General features: G+C 45.0%; 1 protein-coding gene across 1 annotated transcript in view; it reads left to right on the top strand.

Annotated features, from left to right (window-relative positions):
• Positions 1–26,457, top strand: part of LOC147109552 (deubiquitinase DESI2) — a 149,685-nt gene that overhangs the window by 64,751 nt on the left and 58,477 nt on the right. Inside the window, exon 4 of the mRNA XM_086002320.1 lies at positions 22,401–22,542. Within this exon, the coding sequence (XP_085858446.1) occupies positions 22,401–22,542 (142 nt within the window). The remainder of the gene's footprint in view (positions 1–22,400; positions 22,543–26,457) is intronic.

The raw sequence follows: 26,457 nt of genomic DNA, 5'->3' as shown, positions 1-26,457 counted from the left end.
CCCATTGTTTTTTAAGAACTTCCTGAATTCTTCGGATGCAAATTGCGGTCCATTATCAGAACAGATCTGTTCAGGCAGCCCATTCCTGGAGAATATGGTCCTTAATACTGTGATGGTTTTTTCCGTGGTGGTGGAGGACATCTTTATTACCTCCGGCCACTTGGAGTGTGCATCCACCGCGATTAAGAACATTGAGTCCATAAATGGACCAGCAAAGTCGATATGTACCCTTTGCCATGGAGATGAGGGCCACTCCCATGGATGTAGAGGGGCTTGTGGTGGGGCGTTTTGGACCTTCTGGTATCCTAGACAGCTCTTGGTCATTTCTTCGATGTCTCCATCGATACCTGGTCACCACACAAACGCTCTGGCTCAGTTCTTCATTTTCACTCCACCCAGATGCCCCTCGTGAAGCTCCTTTAGCACTCTATCCTTGAGTTTGGGTGGAATCACCACTCTGGATCCACACATCAATGTTCCTCGGCACACTGACAGCTGTTCTCTTCTTTGCGAGAATGCTGGCAACAGTGGTTCGCCATGTGCTGGCCATCCCTTCACCGTTAAATCGTAGACTCGTGAGAGAGTCGGGTCATTTCGCGTTTCCTTTTCAATGGTAGTCACCGGTAGACATTCCACTATGATCGAGTGGAATATCTCCACTGGGTCCACTGTAGGCGCTTCTTCCACCGTTGGCAACGGTAGCCGCGATAACCCGTCAGCATTCCCATGCTGTTTTGTTCCTTTGTACTCTATGTCATATTGGTGTGCCCCTAGGAAAAGGGACCACCTCTGTAGCCTTTGCGCTGTCATAATGGGAACGCCCTTTTTAGGGTTGAATATGGAGACGAGGGGTTGATGGTCAGTCAACAAGGTAAACTTTTGTCTGTGTAGGTAATAGTTGAATTTTTTCACCCCCAACACCAGGCTGAGTGCCTCCCTGTCGATCTGGGCATAGTTACGCTCAGCTGAGTTCAATGAGCGTGACGCAAAAGCTATCGGCCGCTCCGAGCCATCAGGGAATCTATGCGATAATACCGCTCCCACGCTGTAAGGGGATGCATCGCACGCCAGTCTGATTGGCAGTGATGGGTTGTAATGAGCCAACACTTCCCTGGACGTGATCAAGCCTTTGCATTTATGGAAGGCACGTTTACAGTCTTCGCTCCATTTCCAAACTACTCCCATTTGTAGCAGTGCGTTAAGCGGGTGCCGAACCGTCGACAAGTTTGGTAAAAATTTATGATAGTAATTTACTAATCCCAGGAACGACCTTAATTGTGAGACATTTTCAGGCGCTGGGGCCTTTACGACTGCTTCAATTTTTTCAGGTGACTTATGCAACCCTTCTTCGTTAATGACATGGCCACAATATGATATTTGTTTCCGGAAAAATTCGCATTTCGGGCGATTTGCTCGTCGGCCCCGTTCTCTCAGCCTCGTGAGCACCTGCTCCAAGTTGGCAAGGTGCTCGTTGTCGTTTTCTCCTGTTACAAGGATGTTGTCTAGGTAGCATTGAGTCCCCGGAATCCCTTGCAGGACTTGCTCCATAGCTCTTTGCCAGATAGCCGGAGCTGATGCCACTCCGAAAACCAGTCGATTGTACTGGTACAGGCCTTTGTGTGTGTTTATCGTGAGATACCTTTTAGTGGCCTCCTCAACCTCCATCTGTAGATATGTCTGTGCTAAGTCAATTTAGGCGAAATGTTTCCCTCCGGATAGTGGGGCGAAAATATCTTCTATCCTCGGAAGAGGATACTGTACCATGTGAAGAACTGGGTTTACAGTCACCTTGAAGTCCCCACAGATGCAAACTTTTCTCTGTTCTTCAGATTTATCATTATTCAACGTTTTCTTCATGCCCGGGACGATGGGTGTTGCCCACTCGCTCCAATCTACCTTGGATAACACGCCTGCTTTTTCCAAATTCTCCAGCTCTGCCTCGACGGCTGGACGAATTGCGTATGGCACTGGCCTTGCCTTAAAAAACTTTGGAATTGCCGCATCTTCCACTTTTATTGAGGTGGTGGCACCTTTCAGGGTTCCTAGTTCCTGTTGAAACACTCCTTTGGCGTTAGCCAAGATTTCTTTTAATTGTCCAGGTATGATGTCATCATCGTTTTTTTTCTTACTGGTCACCGTCAGTGCCTGAATGGAGTGCCAGTCTAAACGTATCTTTCTGATCCATTCACGTCCCAACAACGGCGGACCACCATCTTGCAGAACGTATAAATACAACTTCTGTATTTCCTTGCCGTTGTATACAACAGGCACCCTTATTTTCTCTCTGGGGTATACTTTCTGCCCCGTATATGTCTTCAAGACAATGGATGTGTCTTTCAAAGGTATATGCGGAAATAGCCGCTCGTAATCCCGTCGACTCATGACGGTCAGAGGTGATCCTGTATCTAGCTCCATTTTGACTGGGGACACCGCTATCGTGAGGGTAACCCAAATGGTCTGGTAATCTTCTTTGGCAATTACATTATGTAATTTGAGACAGCTTAGTCTCTTGTTTCTGGAGTCGCTATCGCTCTTCTGGTCTTCGGAGCTACTGCCCGTCATCATTTGTACCTTTCTGTACTTTTCCTTATTGACCTTTTTACTGTCAGCGGATTTCTTTCCAGATCTGCATACACGTGCAATGTGTCCCATCTTTCCACATTGCCTGCATGCTTTGCCCTTGAACCAGCAGTCCTTCTGGTCATGGGTGGATCTGCCGCAGCGATAACATCTCTCGAAACCCCGTGTCATTTCATGGGTGCCGACGTCCTGTGGCTTTTGCTCTATCTCTGCAGCTCCTCTTGCTGCTGCTTCGTTTGATACAGCCACACTGAAAGCCTTGTCCAGTGTCAAATCTTTCTCAGAAAGTAGTCTTTTCTGTGTTCCTTCGCTTAGGAGACCGCAGACTAATTTGTCTCATAGAGAATCTGCCAGTCCTGCCCCGAATTGGCAGTGCTTTGACAGCTTTCATAATTCGGTGAGGTAATCAGCGTTACTTTCATTCTTGTGCTGATTCCTCCTGAAGAATTTGAATCGTTCCGCTATCAGCAGCGGTGTTGGGTTTAAGTGCTCCTGTAAGGTATCAACAATCTCCTTAAAATTCTTCTCCATCGGTTTGGCTGGAGTGATCAAGTTTTGTAACAGCCCGTATGTCCTTGCGCCCATCAGATTTAGAAGTACCGATGCCTTTTTATTATCCGCTACTTCATTCGCCTTGCAATATACCTCCACTCTTTCCACATATGTGGTCCAATCTTCTATATCAATATCGAAAGCAGTAATATTGCCAGTCTTCGGCATCTTGAAAATCTAAAATGGCGCTTCCCGCGCTTTTCTTTCTTCCCCGCCGAGTTAAGATGGCGCCTCCCGCGCTTTCCCGCCGCTGCCGCTGCTGCCAACGCTGTTCTCCGCGGTTCCCGTTGTGACCTGCAGCTTTTCGCGGTATTTCTATTTTTTTTTATATATTGCTTCAATAGTTTCTCCGTTACTTGGAGAACCGTACCCATCGTGGAGCGGACCCTCTGGGACTTTCCACTCCCTCTGCTCAGTCCGAACGCCGACCTGCTTTGCAGCACCAGCCGCGCCCTGAGTGCTCCACCCTCTTTCTCTCTTTGCTTCTGCTTCCCGACTCGCTGCCCGGCCCCGTTGCAGAGCCACCCGATCGAGCTCTAGCCCGCCACAGCCCAGGAAGGATCAGTGCACTACCTGCCACCAGCCCGTTTAGCTGGGGAAACCACAGGCTGGAGACCAAGCCTGGCCCTCGTTTTCGAGTTTCTTCGAGTTATTTATTTATTTATTTTTTGCTTCTGCCTTCGACCTTCGTCTGAGGAATCGATCCCCTTGAGGTGCTGCCGAATTGCAGGTAAGTTCGTTTCTAACTCATCGCCACTGTTAGATCCGTGTGTTAATGGAGACACGGAATGCAGGAGTTGATTTAACAAGTGTTTACTGAACAAAGTCTGGAGGTGAACTAACAACACAAGACGCTACACAGGCTTATATACCCGAGTGGTCACTACTGATACTACAGTATACAGGGGCTTCAAAAACATACTTCCTCTTAAAGGTACATACACTACAGTGATCACTGTGTATTTATCCCTCAGTCCATTAGTATCAGGGTGAGAACAGTGATCACTGTGTATTTATCCAGTCCATTAGTATCAGGGTGAGAGCAGTGATCACTGTGTATTTATCCCTCAGTCCATTAGTTTCAGGGTGAGAGCAGTGATCACTGTGTATTTATCCAGTCCATTAGTATCAGGGTGAGAGCAGTGATCACTGTCTATTTATCCATCAGTCCATTAGTATCAGGGTGAGAGCAGTGATCACTGTGTATTTATCCATCAGTCCATTAGTATCAGCGTGAGAGCAGTGATCACTGTGTATTTATCCCTCAGTCCATTAGTATCCGGGTGCGAGCAGTGATCACTGTGTATTTATCCCTCAGTCCATTAGTATCAGGGTGAGAGCAGTGATCACTGTGTATTTATCCATCAGTCCATTAGTATCAGGGTGAGAGCAGTGATCACTGTGTATTTATCCCTCAGTCCATTAGTATCAGGGTGAGAGCAGTGATCACTGTCTATTTATCCCTCAGTCCATTAGTATCAGGGTGAGAGCAGTGATCACTGTGTATTTATCCCTCAGACCATTAGTATCAGGGTGAGAGCAGTGATCACTGTGTATTTATCCCTCAGTCCATTAGTATCAGGGTGAGAGCAGTGATCACTGTGTATTTATCCCTCAGTCCATTAGTATCAGGGTGAGAGCAGTGATCACTGTGTATTTATCCCTCAGTCCATTAGTATCAGGGTGAGAGCAGTGATCACTGTGTATTTATCCCTCAGTCCATTAGTATCAGGGTGAGAGCAGTGATCACTGTGTATTGATCCCTCAGTCCATTAGTATCAGGGTGAGAGCAGTGATCACTGTGTATTTATCCAGTCCATTAGTATCTGGGTGAGAGCAGTGATCACTGTGAATTTATCCAGTCCATTAGTATCTGGGTGAGAGCAGTGATCACTGCGTATTTATCCAGTCCATTAGTATCTGGGTGAGAGCAGTGATCACTGTGTATTTATCCAGTCCATTAGTATCAGGGTGAGAGCAGTGATCACTGTGTATTTATCCAGTCCATTAGTATCAGGGTGAGAGCAGTGATCACTATATTTATCCAGTCCATTAGTATCAGGGTGAGAGCAGTGATCACTGTGTATTTATCCAGTCCATTAGTATCAGGGTGAGAGCAGTGATCACTATATTTATCCAGTCCATTAGTATCAGGGCGAGCGCAGCAATCCATCAGTCCATTAATATATCACCGTCTCAAATCGTGAGACTATCAGATAACGTTCTATACAAGGTTAACATAACTTTTCTGCTTTTGAACTCTATTCCTCTAGAAATGAGCCCCAGTGCTTTATTTTCACTTCTTTGTCTTTTTTATCCTGCGTTGCTACTTCTAATGATTTGTGAATATATCCCCTGAGATCCCTTTGTACCTCTACCCCATATTTACACTTATAGGGCGAAATACAGTTACGCCGCATTTGGGGGCATTAACCGAATTCTTAATGTAGACTTAGCACCCGGCGCAGAAGGACCGTCCCCACCGCTAAATATTGCTTACCGCCCCGTCTCGTTATCTCGGGTGCTCCACTCCTATCTGGGCGGTGTTGAGGTCGCAAAGTGCGGTAGCGCCAGTGCGCTACACGGCCGCTTCATGTAGCGCCGACGCGTTTCAGCGCCCCTCCTCTTCCATTAAAGGTGAAGGATGCTGCGAGTTCTGCAGGTTCTCCAATGGCCCACAGTAGCCCACCAGGGCAGTGTGGTGCTGCGCTGGCGGCCATGGACCATGCCAAAGGCTGCCACGGAGGGCCGGCAAAAAAAAAATATGGCGGCGCATGTCGTGGCCACACCTCCCTTTAATTAGCGCCCCATGAGCAGAGGTCGGCCCAGTTCACGACCCATGAGGCTGGCGCTGACACCGCCCACGGCAGCCTTCCGAGGCACAGCCATATTTCTGCCGTGGGGCAGTAAGGCGTTGCGGCGGGGTGCTAAGGGATCGTGGTGCACAGCGATGTTGTCATCGCCGACGGCGCAGTGGCCCATGGCGCTACCGGCTGGGACGTGGCGCTATTGGCTAGTACCTCAGTAGCGCACCACCAAATTTCTCAGGGGGCGCTATTACAGCCCGGGCGGTTAGCCCTTTGTGCACCATTAGCGCCCCCTGGAGGTGCTAACGGCGAACGCAAAGGAGCCAAATTTCCAAGGAGTAGGTCGCCTTCTGATTCCTCCTACCAATATGCACCATCTCATACTTATCTACATTGAAATTCATTTGTCATTTACATGCCCATTCTGCAAGTTTGTTTATGGTAGAATTAATTAAAAGCTTTTAGTTTGTCAGGTACAAACTCTATTTAATAAAAAAAATACTGGTCAGAAATGGCTGGGATATAAAAGAACTGCATAATAATGCATTAACACTTCAGAAACATCACTCAGTTACACGGTTATGTATCAACAAATAAGCCAACAGCCCAAGGTGAGCTGAAAGAGGCATATCTATTCATGCAGTTTGAATTAATTTTAAAGTTTTCAACATATTAGCCCATCCCTCATGTCACTATAGCAGTGGCTGCACAAGCAGCAGGAGCGATAGCAAAATACTGCAGATGTTGGAAATCCGAAATAACAACAGAAAATGCTGGAAAAACTCAGCAAGTCAGGCAACATCCGTGGAGAGAAATTTGAGTTGACGTTTCGGGTTTGACCCTTCTTCAAAACTGGAGAGAAAAGGAACTAGATCGAAGGCAGGGCTGCGATCGGACAAAAGAATAACAAGGTTGAAGAGCCAAACGGAGATCCCGTCGCAGAGAAGAGCAGAACTTCTTCAAGGTAGGCATTCCTAGAAGAGGTGTGGCAGTGAACCAAACACTAGTACGATAGCAAAATACTGCAGATGTTGGAAATCCGAAATAACAACAGAAAATGCTGGAAAAACTCAGCAAGTCAGGCAACATCCGTGGAGAGAAATTTGAGTTGACGTTTCGGGTTTGACCCTTCTTCAAAACTGGAGAGAAAAGGAACTAGATCGAAGGCAGGGCTGCGATCGGACAAAAGAATAAGAAGGTTGAAGAGCCAAACGGAGATCCCGTCGCAGAGAAGAGCAGAACTTCTTCAAGGTAGGCATTCCTAGAAGAGGTGTGGCAGTGAACCAAACACTAGTACGATAGCAAAATACTGCAGATGTTGGAAATCCGAAATAACAACAGAAAATGCTGGAAAAACTCAGCAAGTCAGGCAACATCCGTGGAGAGAAATTTGAGTTGACGTTTCGGGTTTGACCCTTCTTCAAAACTGGAGAGAAAAGGAACTAGATCGAAGGCAGGGCTGCGATCGGACAAAAGAATAAGAAGATTGAAGAGCCAAACGGAGATCCCGTCGCAGAGAAGAGCAGAACTTCTTCAAGGTAGGCATTCCTAGAAGAGGTGTGGCAGTGAACCAAACACTAGTACGATAGCAAAATACTGCAGATGTTGGAAATCCGAAATAACAACAGAAAATGCTGGAAAAACTCAGCAAGTCAGGCAACATCCGTGGAGAGAAATTTGAGTTGACGTTTCGGGTTTGACCCTTCTTCAAAACTGGAGAGAAAAGGAACTAGATCGAAGGCAGGGCTGCGATCGGACAAAAGAATAAGAAGGTTGAAGAGCCAAACGGAGATCCCGTCGCAGAGAAGAGCAGAACTTCTTCAAGGTAGGCATTCCTAGAAGAGGTGTGGCAGTGAACCAAACACTAGTACGATAGCAAAATACTGCAGATGTTGGAAATCCGAAATAACAACAGAAAATGCTGGAAAAACTCAGCAAGTCAGGCAACATCCGTGGAGAGAAATTTGAGTTGACGTTTCGGGTTTGACCCTTCTTCAAAACTGGAGAGAAAAGGAACTAGATCGAAGGCAGGGCTGCGATCGGACAAAAGAATAACAAGGTTGAAGAGCCAAACGGAGATCCCGTCGCAGAGAAGAGCAGAACTTCTTCAAGGTAGGCATTCCTAGAAGAGGTGTGGCAGTGAACCAAACACTAGTACGATAGCAAAATACTGCAGATGTTGGAAATCCGAAATAACAACAGAAAATGCTGGAAAAACTCAGCAAGTCAGGCAACATCCGTGGAGAGAAATTTGAGTTGACGTTTCGGGTTTGACCCTTCTTCAAAACTGGAGAGAAAAGGAACTAGATCGAAGGCAGGGCTGCGATCGGACAAAAGAATAACAAGGTTGAAGAGCCAAACGGAGATCCCGTCGCAGAGAAGAGCAGAACTTCTTCAAGGTAGGCATTCGGCTTTCCTATGGCGCTGACGTGCTGTCATTAGAATATTAATCACAATGCAACCAGACAACCAATAAATATAAGTGCTGTAGTTCTTTAGTTCACAGTATTAAAAAGAATTTTCAAAAACGGGTATCCATTTTCCAACTTTAATCACTCCCCTTAATAAACGTTGTCTTCTTGAACCAGCACACCCCCATGTAACATGTCAGAAATGCAGCACTTATTCACAAGTGCAGAAAAACACATACACAATTTGAGTCACCGAATTAAAAACAAAAAGCAGGAAAAGCTATGATTTAACAGAAATAAACATTCATCTTTCTTCCTGAACAGGAGAACCAATCAGACTGACTTGGAAATGTTTACTAATATGTTGACATAAAGATGTTAATTTACAAATTTCGCTTCTAATGTTTTTCTCGCAAACATTCTCCACAATTTAATCCCTGCCCTTATCACGAAAAGCATTCAATTATTGTAGGTACTTCCTAATTAAATAGTGGGAAACAAACTTCATTGTACTCTCTATTTCAAACATTTATATCCAATCAAAATTGTACATTATCAGTTTAATCGAAGTATTTTCTGTGTCTTTCTCAATAAACAAATAGTAGTTTCTTCTAAAATAGCTTCCTGCAATTTTTATACATCATTACATAACTTGTGTTTCTATTAACACTCCACTAAACGTTTAAGAGAAAATCTATATTTACATTATTCCTGGGACTTGTTAGGACTATAGAACGACAGACAAAATAAAATGGTTTGTGTTTTTCCCCTTTTTTGGTTTTCTTCCTAAATGTCTTAATGATATATTTTTTAAAGTCAATAAAAAAGTAGTATGTAACTCCTACACATCCTCCCCACCCTCCCCCTCCTCAACAGCATGGTTGAATGTTTGTGTAAAGCTACTCAGTCAATCATTCAAAATCAAATATTGAGAAATTTCAATTTTAAAATGTTGAAAGTATTTCAGAACCTTTTTAAAAGCATTTGGACTTTAAGACCTGGTTGAAACTTGTTTAGATGAGGGGAAAATTGATTTTTGTTTCTGCTTCTTCCAAAATCATATTCAAAACTTAAGGGGGAAAAAGTGTTTTTAACACTAATTTTTTGTGAAAAGTTCAGACAAATCTTTAAATTCTTTCAAGTCTCGTTGCAGCTTTGACAGAAGTTGCTTTAAGTTTCTCTTTCCCTCCAACACTGTCGTTAAACATACAACAAAAAATAATAAAATAAACTTTAATTCCAAACGGAGCTCAAATAAGAAAGTGAATAAAGTGGTTAAACTTCCTAAGAAGGCAGTGAGCTTATCTCTCCCCATCCTTGGTGATGACTTGGGATCAGTTTTGGAGAAGTTGTTTCCTCTTTTCCTGCTGCCGTTCCCTCCGTCTCTCTCAGACTCTGAGGTACGAATGGAGGCACAAACTTTCCCCCTCTCTCATAACATGATTTAAATAACCCAGATAGACTCTTTCAAAAAGGGGACAACACCTGGCAAAATTTAATTGGAACTTACCACAGGACATTCAACACCACTTTCCCGTATATTTTTCCGGCTTTAAACAATTCTCTGAATTAAAAAAAAATTCTCATTTTTGTTTCACCGGGGGCCTAAAACTTGTTTGCTTTTGCCTCCTTCCAGCGGCCATTGTACATGTGCTGCACCTTCACCTGTGTTGTTCTAAAGTGCGGCCGCCGCTCAGTCTCCAGTAACAGACTACACGCGTCTGGACCCTCACCCCTCTCTGTCTGTCCCTCTCTCTCTCTCAGTCTCCCTCCTTCTCCCTCTCTCTCTCCCTCCATCTCCCTCTCTCTCTCTCCCTCAGTCTCCCTCCTTCTCCCTCTCTCTCCCTCAGTCTCCCTCTCTCTCTTTCTCCTTCCATCCCCCTCTCCTTCTCTTGCTCCGTCCCCCTCTCCCTCTCTCCCTCTGTCCCTCTCTCCCCCTCTGTCCCCCTCTCCATCCCTCTCTCTCCCTCCATCCCTCTCTCTCTCCCCAGTCTCTCTCTCTCTCCCCCAGTCTCTCTCTCTCCCCCTTTTGATACTCGATCTTCCCCCCACAGGCCACCAACGGATCCCCTGACCTCCGCATGGAGCGGACGAAAGCGCGGTCCAGCTGGGTACTGCTTATGTGCGGCCCCGGTATCCCACAAGCCGATACAGAAGGCTGAAAGGTGAAGAATCAGAATGTGGGGAATTCTCCCGCTGTCCAGCTGAAAGGTCAAAGTTCAAGGAAGAAAACCAAACCCCTCCCATCAGAACACACACTTCCAGAGCTGCAATTGTAATCGGCTCTGAGGTCGCAAGACTCACAAACAAGTCTGTCTGGATCCCGGGGCCATTGTGTATTGGGCCCCTCCCCCGCCCCAGCTACTGTCCAGCTCTGTGCGGCATTTCAAATCAACTGCGCGCGAGCTTGAGATCAGTGCGCGCACACACTCACGCACCTTAGAGGGAACAGTGACCCCCACTTTCATGTCCCCTCTCACCATCATCCCTCTCATGGGCCACTCGCACTTCCCTGCTAGCAAGGAGCTGGAGAGTACCTTGCTGCACAGCAGTGGGGCCATGAGAACCCATGTCTACATTGAGATCCCTCCTAGACAGGAGGTCAATGAGCCTCTGCCATCTATTCTCCACAGATAGCCATCTATTCACCAGAGAGACCATGTGCTTCTGTGAGTGGCGCATTAGCTGCTCCATGCAGGTGGCCATCCTATTCATGGAAGAGCGCACAGTCACCATTGCCTGCGACATGGTGGTGTTCATGTTGGAGATGGTCTCCTCCATTCTCTGCACATTTGCAGACATCGCGGTCGCAAAACCCATCACAGCCTCCTGCACTTCTTGCTGCATCTCCAGGACCACCTTCTTTCTGGATAGCCCTCAAGGCATGCAACTGAGCAGAGCTGGGAGTGTCCTGTGCCCTCCGGCGAGGTGTCTCCACTGCTGTCCCTGTCTCCACCATCTCCTCTTGCTCACTTGTGACTTGTGAGACACCAGGTGACAAGACTACTTTATCTCGCATGGCACTCACCGAGGGGTGCGTCCCCGCGCTGGTGCTGGGTGCACTTCTGTCTGGTGATGGTGCATCCTCAGAAGCTGGAGGCTCCTCTGAGGAGTCGTCTTCCTCTTCCACCTGGACAGTGTGGGGGGCTCTTGATGGACCTGTGGGACAGTAAAGAGATAAGTTTGATATGTCATATCAAGAATGGGTACAGATACCATTATGCACATGATGAATATTCACTGACTGCTCACATCAGTCCCCATATGAGTGACTGCTGTATGCCATGTGGTTGTATGAGATGTAATTCTGTCACCAGGTTGCTGAGATGTCCCCCTTTCTCTGTCTCCCACCTCCAGCTGCTCTGCAACTCCTGACACTTCCAGGACCTCCTCTGCTGATGTTAAGGTGGCCAATGATGGAGGGCCACCTCCGGTTCTCTCCTTCTTATTGTGGGCTCTCTTCTCCTGCAAGGAGGGAATGAAGAGAAGGTTGAGTGAGAGTGATGGAATTAATGTAAGGAATGGATGGGCTACATCTTTAGAGGCTATGATAGAATGGGTGGCAATGGCAAGTGGCCACCTTGTGTGTTGTTAGTTGGTATGATTGCATAAGGATGAGGGTGAGTGTGAGGGGAATGTGATTATGTAGATAGAGAGAGAAGGATGGGTGGAGGTGCAAGGTATGTTGGTGTGAGTAAGGATGTGCAGGAGTAGGGTTGGGAAGGCAGAGTGATAGGGATGTGATGAGAGGCACAGCAGGATGAAGTTGAGTGTGGCTTTGCACTCATCTTTCCTGATCTAATGAGATCATTGAAACGTTTGTGGCACTGCACCCAGGTCCTCCTGGCAACATCTCTGCTGTTGACCTCCTTTGCTATTTGGAGCCATGCTTCTTTGGTCTGCTGGGGAGATCTCTTCTGTCTATTGGAAAGGAAGAGGACCTCCCTGTGTGCACTCGCTCCCTCCACATGCATATGGAGAGAGCCATCTGAGAACCTGGGTGCAGCCCTCTGTCTCTGTGCAGTCATGTTTGCCACTCTTTGCAACACTCCAATGGTGCCATGCAGTGCCTGCACTATCTTAGATGAACCTTCAAATGCAATGTGGTCATGGCTCCTTTAAATATCCCGGCTGAAGATGCGTCATCGATGACATCATCAGACCTGCACCATTTAATAGGGTCGGGTAACGCGCAGGGCTGCCTTAATAGGCGCCATTAATGGAAAGTCGATCTCAGGAGTGGGATGAAATGCAGAACATGGTCGCGACCTGCCACGGCAAAGACTCGCACCCAACCTGCCCAGGTACAGAAAATTCCAGCCTGTCTATTTATCCAGTCCATTCGTATCGGGTGAGAGCAGTGATCACTGTATATTTATCCATCAGTCCATGAAAAACAGAATATTTTTGAAATGGTGAGCAACTATTAAATGTTGGTGTTCAGAGAGATTTAGGTGTCCTCATACAGGAAACACAGCGTTAACATGCAGTTCCAGCAAGCAATTAGGAAGGCAAATGGCATGTTGCCTTTATTGCAAGGGGGTTGGAGTACAAGAGAAAGGAAGTCTTGCTACAATTGTACAAGGTTTTGGTGAGACCACACCTGGAATACTGTGCACAGTTTTGGTTTCCTTAGCGGAGGAAGGATTGGTTCCTGGGATGAGAGGGTTGTCCTATGAGGAGAGATTAATTAGATTGGGCCTACACTCTCTGAAGTTTAGAAGAATGAGAGATGATTTCATTGAAACATATAGGGCTTCACTGGGGCGCTAAAAGTAGCGCCCCGGAAAAATTAGCGTCCCCGCACTGGAAATTGAGTGGTTGCGCCCCAAGAGGGAAGCGGGGCGCTTCTGGAAGTGCCCCGCATCCCTCTTGGGGCGCTGTGAGTCAATATTGCGTGTTATGTGCTGCAGCACCACACGCTGCGGCACGTCATGCCATGGTATTTCAGGCCTTCCTCCCCTTCTTAAAGGGGAGGGGCCTTGTGCAGCGTGACCTGGGGCCCAGCTGGACCCCCGGGGATCGGGAGTGCAGGCAAAAGAGCCCGGCACTCAAGAGAAGTGCCGGGCACTTGGAGTGCAGCCAGCACTCTGCGGGGGGGGGGTTGGGGGGGCGTTTCAGGAGGTTTGGGATGGGAGCGCAGGCAGGTGCTGGCAGGTGGCCAGCAACAAAAATGGCCGCCCTGCACCTAGTCTTTAAATTGTGCCTCCCCGGCCGCTGGTACGCCCCCCTGACCCCGTCGGACATAGCGTCCTGCGGTAAGTCAAGGGGCGCTCCCGAAGATCGTGGCCGGGGCGTGAGTGGGGCGCTGCGCACGCCAATGACGTCATCGCCAGCGGCGCAGCACCGCAGGGCGCTACCGGTTAGCGCCACCACTAACCTCCCGCTGAATTTTGCGGGAGGCGTGGGCAGTGCCGCGCCCGGGCGCTAGTTGCTTTGCATCCCATTAGCACCCTCTTAAGGCACTAACCGGAGGCGCAACCAACTGAATTTTTCCCCCATAAGATTCTGAGGATGATTGACAGGTTAGTTGCTGAGCAGTTGTTTTCCACTGGCTGATGAGTCTAGAACTCAGGGGTATAGTCTCAGGATAAGGGGTTGGTCATTTAAGACAGATAAGGAGGAATTTCTTCACTCAGAGGGTTGTGAATCTTTGGAATTCTCTTCCCCAAAGGGCTGTGGATGCTGAATCGTTGAGTATATTCAAGGCTGAGATGGATAGATTTTTGGACTCATGGGGAATCAAGAGATTCTCAGCCCGTTCCCACCCGATTTGAGCTCAGGAACAGATTCCAGGAGCCGGTTGAATGGAGGCGACAATGGCGGCCTCGCCTTCCCACAATGCAGCGTGGAGAGGAAAAGGCCCCATCGATAGCGTGGGCCGCACTGCATTCTGGGTGACTGAGTCACCTGACTCCATGTTTCAGCCAATAGTGACTGGCCGGAGGGCAGAACCTTTAAAATGTGCGGGAGAAGCCGAGTGCGCAGTGAGAGCTGGTGGGTGAATGGATTTACTTTACCTCAGATCAATGTGGTGCATTGTGGGTTTTTTTTAACTGAATAAGGCAAGCTCGAAATTCTCCCACCGGGAAAAGGTTTCTGAAACCTTCTGAGACAGGTGGTGTTTCACCGTATATGGAACAGATTTAAAATTGAGAAATTAAAAGTTAAGTTATTTGGGAAAGAGTATAGATGGTACAGCACTATTGCCAGAGCACACACAAGATTCGAGATTCGGTGTACTCTTTTGAACAGTACTTTTAACAAATTTGACTGTCGAGATTCGGTGTAAAGTGAAAATGGCATTGTCTCTGCGCGTATTTCACTAGCAGAAGCAACAAAGTCATTATGCCGGTTTTCTTGAAGTGCATCCTGGCTACTTTGCTGTGCTCCCACCCTGTGTGTCCCCAGATTCGTTTTGGAAAATATGGTCACCTTCGTCTAAGTACTGAGAAATCAACCACCTATGAGTGATTCCAATGGACTATTGAATGCGGGTTAGTAATACAGCTTTAAATGTAACCGTAGCAATGTTATGATATTCCCAAACTGACTTGTAATAATGGATATTAAGAAACAGCTATTTATTTTTACGATATATCCATCTATTAATTGAGAAGAGCTGGGGGCTTCAGTGTTAAAGGGGGTTAAAGCACTGACCTTTCAACTCTGGTTCAAACCCAGCCCAGGATGAAAGCCTGGTATATTTACAGACTCTCTGGGTCTTATGTAAATGAATTTTCAGACAATTTGAACCCAGGTATTAGTTGGACGAAGCCATTGCACAAAACTGCAATCTCAATGGGATTACTCACCATTTGAACTTGACAACCTGACGTACGGTGGAAAAATGAGTGCAGCAGGAATTGCAGTTCTGTGGTTGAAACAGAGTAAAAGGGAGTTTTACTAACCTGAGCCCTCGATGCTGACAGCAGGTGTTAAAGTGGAAAACCTGCTTCATCTCTGAGCATTAATATCCCGTGCTCTAGTGAGCACATAAATGAATTAAAATTAAAGATCAGAGTCTAACAATCAATATATCAATTAGAGATTCTCTTAATAAAATGGTTGCATTTTATATGTATATTATTCACACTAAACAAGCTTGTCTTGGAGATTTTTATATGCAGATCAGATATAAACATTTATTTTCTGGTCACCAGACTTCAGTGTATGTGAATTTTCAGTCCCATTAAGGTAAATTCAATTTCCAAAACCTTTTTACTGATGACTGTTGAGTTCAGAACTCCAAATTAATAGGAGCCTGAAGGCAAATTGCTCTGAGCTCAACTCTTACAAACTCTGTATAATGGACGTCCATTCACAGGCTCCTGCGCTTTATTTACATTGACTGTTAGTTTTTTATTCCCCTGGCACTGGTCCCATATTTATGCATAGCTATACAGGATCACACAGCATGTCGCTAAATAACTGCTGTACCATCAAAGCTCCCAATAATCATGGTCAAACAAAAAAAGAACTTTACACACCTTTACAAAAACAACATTGTAAAAGATGTAAAATAAACCAACTGTTGGTTTTCACAGAAATAATCCCTTACTTAATGGTGGACTTGTGACATTTATCTCACTCAGGCTTTTTATTTTTATTTAATGCTTGCTTAAACCAGTTTCCTGCCACCTATTCTGGTTTTAGCTGCTGCTGAAATTAGCCCTTTTTAAAGTATTTTTATGTGATGTCAGACCCTGCCAAAAACCTCAGTGTTGCCTCAGCTCCTGGCCGTGATCGTTTACTGAGCAGGCTCTGTGATTCAGGCCTCGTTCTGTGAGTCATAAGAACATAAGAAATAGGAGCAGGAGTAGGCCAATCGGCCCCTCGAGCCTGCTCCGCCATTTAATAAGATCATGGCTGATCTGATCCTAACCACCAATCTACTATCACAGACCATCTCCTGAATCTAACAGAATTAGACACACGAGATAGGAGCAGGACCAGGCTACACGGCCCCTGGGCCCGCTCCGCTACCCACAGGGCCATGTCCGATCCGAACCTAGACTCATGTCCAAATTCCTGCCTGCTCCCCGTAACCCTTAATTCCCTTTACTTCTAGGAAACTGTCTATTTCTGCTTTAAATTTATATAATGATGTAGCTTCTACAGCTTTTTGGGGCAGCATATTCCATGGACCTACCACCCTCTGAGTGAAGTAGTTCCTCCTCATCTCAGTTTTGAAAGAGCAGCCCCTTATTCTAAGACTATGCCCCCTAGTTCTAGTTTCACCCATCATCGGGAACATTCTCCCCACATCCACCCAATCCAACCCCTTCACAATCTTATATGTTTCAATAAGATCGCCTCTCATTCTTCTGAACTCCAATGAGTAGAGTCCCAATCTACTCAACCTCTCCTCATATGTCCATCCCCTCATCCCCGGGATTAACCAAGTGAGCCTTCTTTGTACTGACTCAAGAGCAAGTATGTCTTTTCTTAAGTATGGACACCAAAACTGTATGCAGTATTCCAGGTGCGGTCTCACCAATACCTTGTACAACTGAAGCAATACCTCCCTATTTTTATATTCTATCCCCCTAGCAATGAAAGTCAACATTCCATTGGCCTTCTAAATCACTTGCTGCACCTGCATACTAACCTTTTGAGTTTCGTGCACCAGGACCCCCAGATCCCTTTGTACTTCAGTACTTTCCAGTTTCCTGCCATTAAGATAATAACTTGCTCTACGATTTTTCCTGCCAAAGTGCATAACCTCACACTTTCCAGTATTGTATTCCATCTGCCAAATCTCTGCCCACTTACTTAGCCTGTCTATGTCCCCTTGCAGGATTTTTATGTCCTCCTCACTCACTACTTTCCCTCCCATCTTAGTATCATCTGCAAACTTTGATATGTTACACTCGGTCCCCTCCTCCAAATCGTTAATATAGATTGTAAAGAGTTGGGGACCCAGCACTGACCCCTGCGGAACACCACTAGTTACTGATTGCCAGTCTGAGAATGAACCATTTATCCCAACTCTCTGCCTTCTGTTAGATAGCCAATCCTCCATCCATGCCAAAATATTACCCCCAATCCCGTGATTTTTTATCTTAAGCAATAATCTTTTGTGTGGCACCTTGTCAAATGCCTTTTGGAAGTCTAAATACACTACGTCCACTGGTTCCCCTTTATCCACCCTATATGTTACTTCCTCAAAGAACTCCAGCAAATTTGTCAAACATGACTTCCCCTTCATAAAACCATGCTGACTTTGTCCTATTAAATTATGATTAACCAAATGTCCTGTTACTGTCTCCTTAATAATGGACTCCAAAATTTTACCTACCACAGACGTTAGGCTAACCGGTCTATAGTTTCCAGCCTTCAGTCTACTGCCCTTTTTAAATAAGGGTGTTACATTAGCAGTTTTCCAGTCTGCCGGGACCTTTGCTGAGTCCAGGGAGTTTTGGAAAATTATTACTAATGCATCCACAATCCCTACCGCCACTTCCCTCAAGACCCTAGGATGTAAGCCATCAGGTCCAGGTGATTTATCCGCCTTGAGTCCCATTATTTTACCGAGTACCACTTCCTTAGTGATTTTGATCGCGTTTAGCTCCTCCCCCCCTATAGCCCCCTGTTTGTTTAGTGTTGGGATATTCTTAGTGTCTTCTACTGTAAAGACTGATACAAAATATTCATTCAGTGTTTTTGCCATCTCCATATTTCCCACCATTAATTTCCCGGTCTCATCCTCTAAGGGACCAACATTTACTTTAGCCACCCTTTTTCTTTGTATATAACTATAAAAACTCTTACTATCTGTTTTTATATTTTTTGCTAATTTACTTTCATAATCTATCTTCCCTTTCTTAATCAATCTTTTTGTTATTTTTTGCTGTCTTTTAAAGTTTTCCCAATCCTCTATCCTCCCATTAGATTTGGCTACCTTATGTGCCCTTGTTTTTAGTTGAATACTATCCTTAATTTCTTTACTTAGCCACGGATGGCTGTCTTTTCTTTTACACCCTTTTCTTCTCAGTGGAATATATATTTTTTGGAAGTTGTAAAATAACTCCTTAAATATACACCACTGATCATGTATCATCTATTTTCCCAATCCACTCTACTCAATTCCGCTCTCATACCTTCATAGTCTCCTTTATTCAAGCTTAGCACGCTTGTTTGAGATCCAACCTTCTCACCCTCTAATTGAATATGGCCTTGCTCACTCGCTCTATGATTCAGGCCTCATTCTGTGAGTCAGGCCTTGCTCACTCGCTCTATGATTCAGGCCTCGTTCTGTGAGTCAGGACTTGCTCACTCACTCTATGGTTCAGGCCTTGTTCTGTGAGTCAGGCCTTGCTTGCTCACTCTGTGATTCAGGCCTTGTCCTGTGAGTCAGGCCTCGTTCTCTGAATCAGGCCTCACTCTGTGAGTCAGGCCTTGCTCGCTCGCTCTGTGAGTCAGGCCTTGTTCTGTGAGTCAGACCTTGCTCGCTCGCTTGCTTGCTCTGTGGGTCAGGCCTTGCTCTGTGAGTCAGGCCCTGCTCCATTCACAAATACCTTAAATGGAGGCTTCTGCTGATATTCGAGGCTTCTTCTGAAAGAAATTAGTATTAGTAAAAAAATAGTACTGGAGAAGTGAATGGGACTGAAAGTCGATAAATCCCCTGGACCTGATGGAGGTGGTGAATGCATTGGTTGTCATTTTCCAAAATTGCATTGATTCTAGAATGGTTCCCGCAGATTGAAAGGTAGCAAATGTAACCCCACTATATAAGAAAGGAGAGAGAGAGAAAACAGGGAACAACAGATCAGTTAGCCTGACATCCATCGTAGGGAAAATGCTAGAATCTATTATTAAGGATGTGGTAACAGCGCACTTAGAAAATAATAATAGGATTGGGCAGAGTCAACACAGATTTATGAAAGGGAAATCGTGTTTGACAAATCTGTTAGAGTTTTTTGAGGTTGTAACTATCAGAATAGATAAGGGGAACCAGTGGATGTGGTGTATTTGGATTTTCAGAAGGCATTCAATAAGGTGCCACACAAGAGGTTATTAAACAAAATTAGAGCTCATGGGATTGGGGGTAATATACTAGCATGGACTGAGGATTGGTTAAAGGACAGAAAACAGAGAATAGGAATAAACGGGTCATTTTCGGATTGGCAGGCTGTAACTAGTGGGGTACCGCAAGGATGTGTGCTTGGGCCTCAGCTATTCACAATCTATATCAATGATTTGGATGAGGGGACCAAATGTAATATATCCAAGTTTGCTGATGATACAAAGCTGGGTGGGAATGTAAGTTGTGAGGAGGATTCAAAGAGGCTTCAAAGGGATATAGACAGGCTAAGTGAAAGGACAAGAACATGGCAAATGGAATATAATGTGGAGAAATGTGAAGTTATCCACTTTGGTAGGAAAAATAGAAAAGCAGAGTATTTTTTAAATGGTGAGAGATTGGGAAATGTTGGTGTTCAGAGGGACCTGGGTGTCCTTGTACACGAATCATTGAAAGTTAACATGCAGGTACAGCAAGCAATTAGGAAAGCGAATGGCATGTTGGCCTTTATTACAAGAGGATTTGAGTATGAGAGTAAAGACATCTTACTGCAATTATATAGGGCCCTGGTGAGACCACACCTGGAGTATTGTGTACAGTTTTGGTCTCCTTACCTAAGGAAGGATATACTTGCCATAGAGGGAGTGCAATGATAGTTCACCAGACTGGTTCCTGGGATGGGGGGATTGTCCTAATGAGGAGAGATTGAGTAGACTAGGCCTATATTCTCTGGAGTTTAGAAGAATGAGAGGTGATCTCATTGAAACATACAAAATTCTTACAGGGCTTGACAGGGTAGGTGCAGGGAGGATGTTTCCCCTGGCTGGGGAGTCTAGAACCAGGGGTCACAGTCTCAGAATAAGGGGTCAGCCATTTAGGACTGAGATGAGGAGAAACTTCTTCACTCAGAGGGTGGTGAATCTTTGGAATTCTCAACCCCAAAGGGCTGTGGAGGCTCAGTCGTTGAGTATATTCAAGACAGAAATTGATAGATTTTTGGATATTAAGGGAATCAAGGGATATGGGGATAGTGCAGAAAGTGGAGTTGAGATAGAAGATCAGCCATGATCTTATTGAATGGCGGAGCAGGCTCGAGGGGCCAAATGGCCTAATCCTGCTCCTATTTCATATGTTCTTATGAAAGAAGCTGTTATGTTCCTGGATTATCTTAGTAAATGGTTTGTTGGAAATTCAGAGGGGAGCCCCTGAGGGCCCACTTGTTCAATGCATGAATCAGTTTGGAACTGAGCCATACAGACCAGGAAAGTCCCAGATTTAACTCCGAATATGAGCTGAGTTATTTAATTTTTGCCCTAGATGATGGTGGTGCAATATAAGTGTTCTCAGCACCCTTGGCCGATAGATTAGAAAACTCAGTCAAGATAGCTATTGCTGATTACTATCCAATGATTGTGTTAGATAATGCATGTGGGTGGCATTAGTGAGGATTGAATCAGACTGCACTGTGATATTCTTGTTGTCAAGTATTCTGCTGTTAATGCCCATATATGAAAAACAGACAGACAAGTGAAGTAGCATTAGTCAGGAGAGGTGGGAGAGAGACATTCAGCGGATGCTGTGAAATGGGGAATATCCTATGGTTGATATGGTGGTTAAATGTGCCAGTCTTACGACTGGAAAACAGTTTTTAGCCAACAAAAGGCCTTGAGGGGTTGAGAACGAGTTATGAGGAGGCAACTGGGGAAAAAGGCAAGAGTGAGTTGGGGGCAAGAAGAAGGTGGCTGGCACTATGGTTCTTGAAACTATTGGAGCCCGGTAAAACCCCACTAATACCAACAGATCCAATGAGCCCTCCACTGATGCCAACCCTCCATCTCTCCCACACACAGTACTACTATACCCCATTACTTCCCCAGTGTTATCAGATTCTGGAGCCCTCCTGTACCCAGTGCTACCAGACCTTTGGACTCCTCGCACCAATAATGCAAAGGCCCACCCTCTAGTGCTGCCAGGCCCCAGACCACACCCACCCACCACCACCACCTCAGTACTGTCAGACCTGCATCCAGTGGCACCAGAACCTAGGGATGGGCAATAAATGCTGGCTTTGCCAGCGACACCCAAATCTCATAAGTGAAAAAACAAAAACCTTGTATCCCCATCCAATGCAGTCAGAATTTGGGCCTCTCTGCCCATCCTGCCAGACCTGGATAACCCGGTTCCCCCGGATTCTGTCCCGCATTTCACAGAGAGGCATTTTCTAGTGGGAGGCTATTGATGGATCATCTGCTCAGTCCACCTCTCCTGCCACCCACCACCCCCACCCCCACATCAGAGGACTGTACTTGGGACAGGTCCCATGCTTCCCCAGGAAATCTGCCCTTGAAAGGCCTAAGTGATGCCCAAGCCATCTTAGAGCTGGCATCAGTCTTGCTGAGGCCCAAGAAAGGTCCCAAAACTCTTCCAGCTACCAATCCCCTGCTGGCTGCATTGGGAGCTGAAGATGGTGAAAACGTACCTTTTTTTGGGCCTTCTGTCCTCTTTAGGACTGACAATGTGTTGCTTCGAGTATGTAAAAGACCCCCTTTCCCATAATTGTGGGTCTGGGCCTTCTCACTTGGGCAGACTCACAGCCTACTCCGCTACACTTCCGCTGGGGGCCAATCAAAATTTTGCCCAGCCATTTATCTCAAAACTAGTATATCTTGCTTACTATCTTTCTGTGTATCCTGAACTTTTTAAAAGAAAGATGGGTATATTGGTTTAGGAACAGGCAGTAATAATTAAGGCTACTGATTTAGAGCTCTCAACAGAAACCTGTACAGAATCATGAAAATCCACCCCCTAAAACACGAATAAATATCTCAGAATTCCATGTATTAAATACTCAAATGAAGTTATTCTATCAATGTTAATCAGTGACCTCTGGTAATACATGGCAGGGCATCGTTATTGTCATGTACAGCATATCCCCTGACTCACCGTGAGCAATGGCATGGGAGACCTGCACCGCTGCGCATATAAAATAATATTCCTGAAAACAAAACTGTTGTTTTTATTCAGAGAGGCCATCGCCCTTGGTACCACGGACTTCACAGAGGAAGATGTCGACAAAATTATTGAAGAGCTTGGGAAGGAGTTCAAGGGCAATGCCTACCATCTCATGCACAAGAACTGTAACCACTTCTCTGCAGGCCTGGCAGAGGTACGATGACATGGGGCTCGGTTAATACACTCTAGCACTGCTATGTAATAAAATATGATCCAGCACATGCAGCAATGAATATATATTAATTTATTAATAATAAAATAACAAGAGTAATGTCTAAATCTCTGTAAATTGTGGAATGGGTTTAATTTACGTTGCATGATACTATAAAATTAATGTGCTGTCATCTCTTTAGCATTATAATCCAATTTGTGTTGCAGGATTTAACAATGCCAAAGCTATTAATTTAAGTATGGTTATATGTATGTATTGAGGAAGAGAAAAGGGTATCAGGCTTATTGCAACGGGGTTGGAGTATAAGAGTAAGAAAGTCTTGCTACAATTGTACAGGGCTTTGGTGACACCACACCTGGAGTACTGTGCACAGTTTGGTCTCCTTATCTGAGGAAGGATATACTTGCCTTAGAGGCAGCGCAACGAAGGCTCACTAGATTGATTCCTGGGATGAGAGGGTTGTCCTATGATGAGAGATTGTGTAGAATGGGCCTATACTCTCTGGAGTTTAGAAGAATGAGAGGTGATCTCATTGAGACATACAAGATTCTGAGGGGGATTAACAGGGTAGATGCTGAGAGGCTCTTTCCCCTGACTGGAGAGTCTAGAACTCGGGGACATAATCTCAGCTAAGGGGTAGGCCATTTAAGACTGAGATGAGGAGGAATTTCTTCAGTCAGAGGGTTGTGAATCTTTGGAAATCTCTATCCCAAAGGGCTGTGGATGCTGAATCGTTGAGTATGATCAAGGCTGATTGAGATAGATTTTTGGACTCTAGGGGAATCAAGGGATATGGGGATTGGGCAGGAAAGTGGATTATTGAATAGCAGAGCAGGCTCGAGGGGCCATATGGCCTACTCCTGCTCCTAATTCTTATGTTCTTACACTCATAGCTCCTTGCCCCATACTTGGCTGTATGTATCTCCATATACTAAACCTCCCTTCTGCCCATCTCGTGGGTGAGGCAAAAAGCCAGAGATTTCATGGGTGAATTCAAGCTTCAAGACTCTGCCAAACCCAGTAAATGAAATATATAAATAAGGTCCACCATCCTGTTTCTTTAAAAGTCTTATACTCTGTATCTTCCTATAATCTGTATCTTTGTACTTTAGAGGAGGCAGATTATTTTATGATCGCTTTATTCTTCTATTGTTCAACCATTGCATTGTTGTTCCTGTGATGCAAGATGTCGCTCATTCTTCAGTGCTGATGGCCTTCTGACCTTTGCAGTCAGCTCACCCTGAACAGAGACTGGCTGTTTTTCACGAATGAAAATAGGATGTTTTAAGAAAATGTAATATATATAAAACTATAGTACAATTGGTGGTTGGGGGGTGGAGGAGGGGTGGGGGTGTGTGGTTATTTAAGATGTGTATTGATGAGAGAAGGGGTCTGCTCCATCTAATCTTCTCTGTTATAGGAGGGTTTCTTAAATCATTGTATTTGTTTGTTCAAATGGCTTGGCGACAGTTTCTGTAAATAGATGGTGTCCCTGGCTGTCTAAAATCTAAATCTGTCACTTGTACTTTGCAGAGTTAACAGAGCCCAGGTCTAATCATTCGTCATAATTGGGCTAGATTGTTACTGAAATGTATATAGAGTTCCCATTATATCTTCAATCTATCAGGTGACAGAAAGTGTCACAAGCTTAACCAGATTTGCACAGGCTAAAAAAAATGAATCAAATGTACTTATACTTAAATAATTTACAGAAGCAAAGCTATCTTGTCAATCTAATACAGCACAAAGAATACTTTCAATACTTATATCTAGAAGGAGCCAGTCTCAGTCCTCTTTTACAATATCCTTGAATGAAGCCAACTCATTCTCCCGCATGTATTTAGTCCCGGTTATCAAATATTAACTGTGGATTCAACGAATATACAATAAGAGTACAAAAGATTTACAAAGAAAGGGCTTTGTTTGTGCTATTTGTACAGTGTTCACATAGAATAACGCTTGATGGAATTACAGTCATTAAGGTTTGCATGTTTTAAAGTCACGCTTTATCTCATGTTTGTGGCTTTATTACAGTTTCCATAAGGAACCTCTTATGGACTGAAGCCTGCATCTTTTTTCTCAATTGTGTCCAGGATTAACATTCTCAGTCTTAATAAATAACTCCAAATTGTGGCAAGTGCTTACTGGAGATTAGAAAGGATATTCAGCATATTCTTCAACAGACGCATGCTTACAGGGTCACCTACTTGGTTAAGTTTATTTCGATGAAATAATGGGGGGTAATTTTCTGAGATGGTGCTGTTGGTGGGCAGCTTTGCCCACTTGCCATGAATATCGGGAAATCACAGGCATGTGTCCTCAATCTTCTAGTTCGGGTGCCAATTTTATTGGCAAAGAACATTGAAAGACTCATATTAAATCTTTTAATGCTGTCTGTCAATCATTAGCATGAATACAATAACATACAATGCTATTAAGAACTTAAACATACATTAGCACCCAACACCGGCTATCACCCAGCCTTTATAGTGTACAATTCAAGTTACACCTAGCTCAAAGGATAACTAACTCATTCCTGATCTAATTGGATTTTTCCCTTGCTTTCCACCTGTCACTCCCCTGACTTCTACTGTGTTTAGAAAAAGGGAAGGTTGACTGTCTCTGCTCTTCTGGTTTGTACTTCCCTGCTTGAACTATACAGAGCCTAAGACAGAAATTCCTATGTTGTTATAGTTGCATCAAGCGTTCTCAGGTCAGGTGTGAGCTGTAAAACAAACCCCGCATCCTCAGTACCAATTGTAAAAATAGGCATATGAGGTAGACTAGCCCTATATTTCTTTAATATAAAATATATACACACACATATTAAAGACTAATTCTACAGTGGCTGCAAAAGTGCAAGGCCAGGCCTGGAACTACTGGAGATATTACCTCACTAACCATCCATGAGAAGATGTAGTAAATCAGTCAAGTAATTGTAGGGCAGTTAGTGTGGGATGACTAGGCTTGTGTTATGGATGTCCTGGAAGGTGATAAGAAGTAACGCCATAACTGATACCCATGGTTTCTCATTAGTGAGTAAACATGGGCAGACACGTTGACGGGAAATTAACCAAACGTAATTAGAATGCATTGACATAATACATTACATTAGGAGGATGTAATTATGCATAAAAAAGATACAGGGCTAGAAATTTGGCTTCGTAGTGCCCAGTTTTTCGGCGCTACAGGTGCTGTTTTGTGTCCAAAATGGCATCCAAGCAGCTCGCGCACACTTCTGGTGCAGGCCACGCCAGATGCCATTTTGGTGAGGGCGTTAGCATCGGCGCTGGGAGCGTGTGCCGTAAGTATGCAGAGTAAGCAGATCATGAGGTTAATCAGCATGTAACCAGGGGTGGTGTGGGACACGCTCAAGGACTTGGTACTGGCTTGCAAGGGGTCGACTCAGAGCAGTTGCTCCCAGACATAGGTGCAGTAGCTTGTATCCCCCTTGGCCTGCAGCATGACAGGGAGAATGAGCAGAGGCGACACAGAGCAGGATAGCTGCTTGAAGAGGCAGGAGGAGGAGGGGGTAAGAAGCCGATAAATCCCCAGGGCCTGATAATCTACATCCTAGGGTACTTAAGGAAGTGGCCCTAGAAATAGTAGATGCATTGCTGATCATCTTCCAACATTCGAAGGAATCTGGAACAGTACCCATGGATTGGAGGGTAGCTAATGTTACCCCACTATTCAAAAAAGGTGATAGAGAGAAAACGGGAAATTACAGACCGGTAAGCCTGACATTGGTAGTGGGGAAAATGCTAGAGTCCATTATAAAAGATGTAATAGCAGAGCACTTGGAAAACAGTGACAGGATTGGACAAAGTCAACATGGATTTACAAAAGGTAAATCGTGCTTAACTAATCTACTGGAATTTTTTGAGGATGTAACTG

Source organism: Somniosus microcephalus, chromosome 12 (genome assembly GCF_052327205.1).
Source record: "Somniosus microcephalus isolate GS21.2 chromosome 12, FLI_Smic_1.0, whole genome shotgun sequence".
Taxonomy (NCBI): domain Eukaryota; kingdom Metazoa; phylum Chordata; class Chondrichthyes; order Squaliformes; family Somniosidae; genus Somniosus; species Somniosus microcephalus.
The sequence above is the reverse complement of the archived record's forward strand: the minus strand, read 5'-3'. Positions and strand labels throughout refer to the sequence as shown.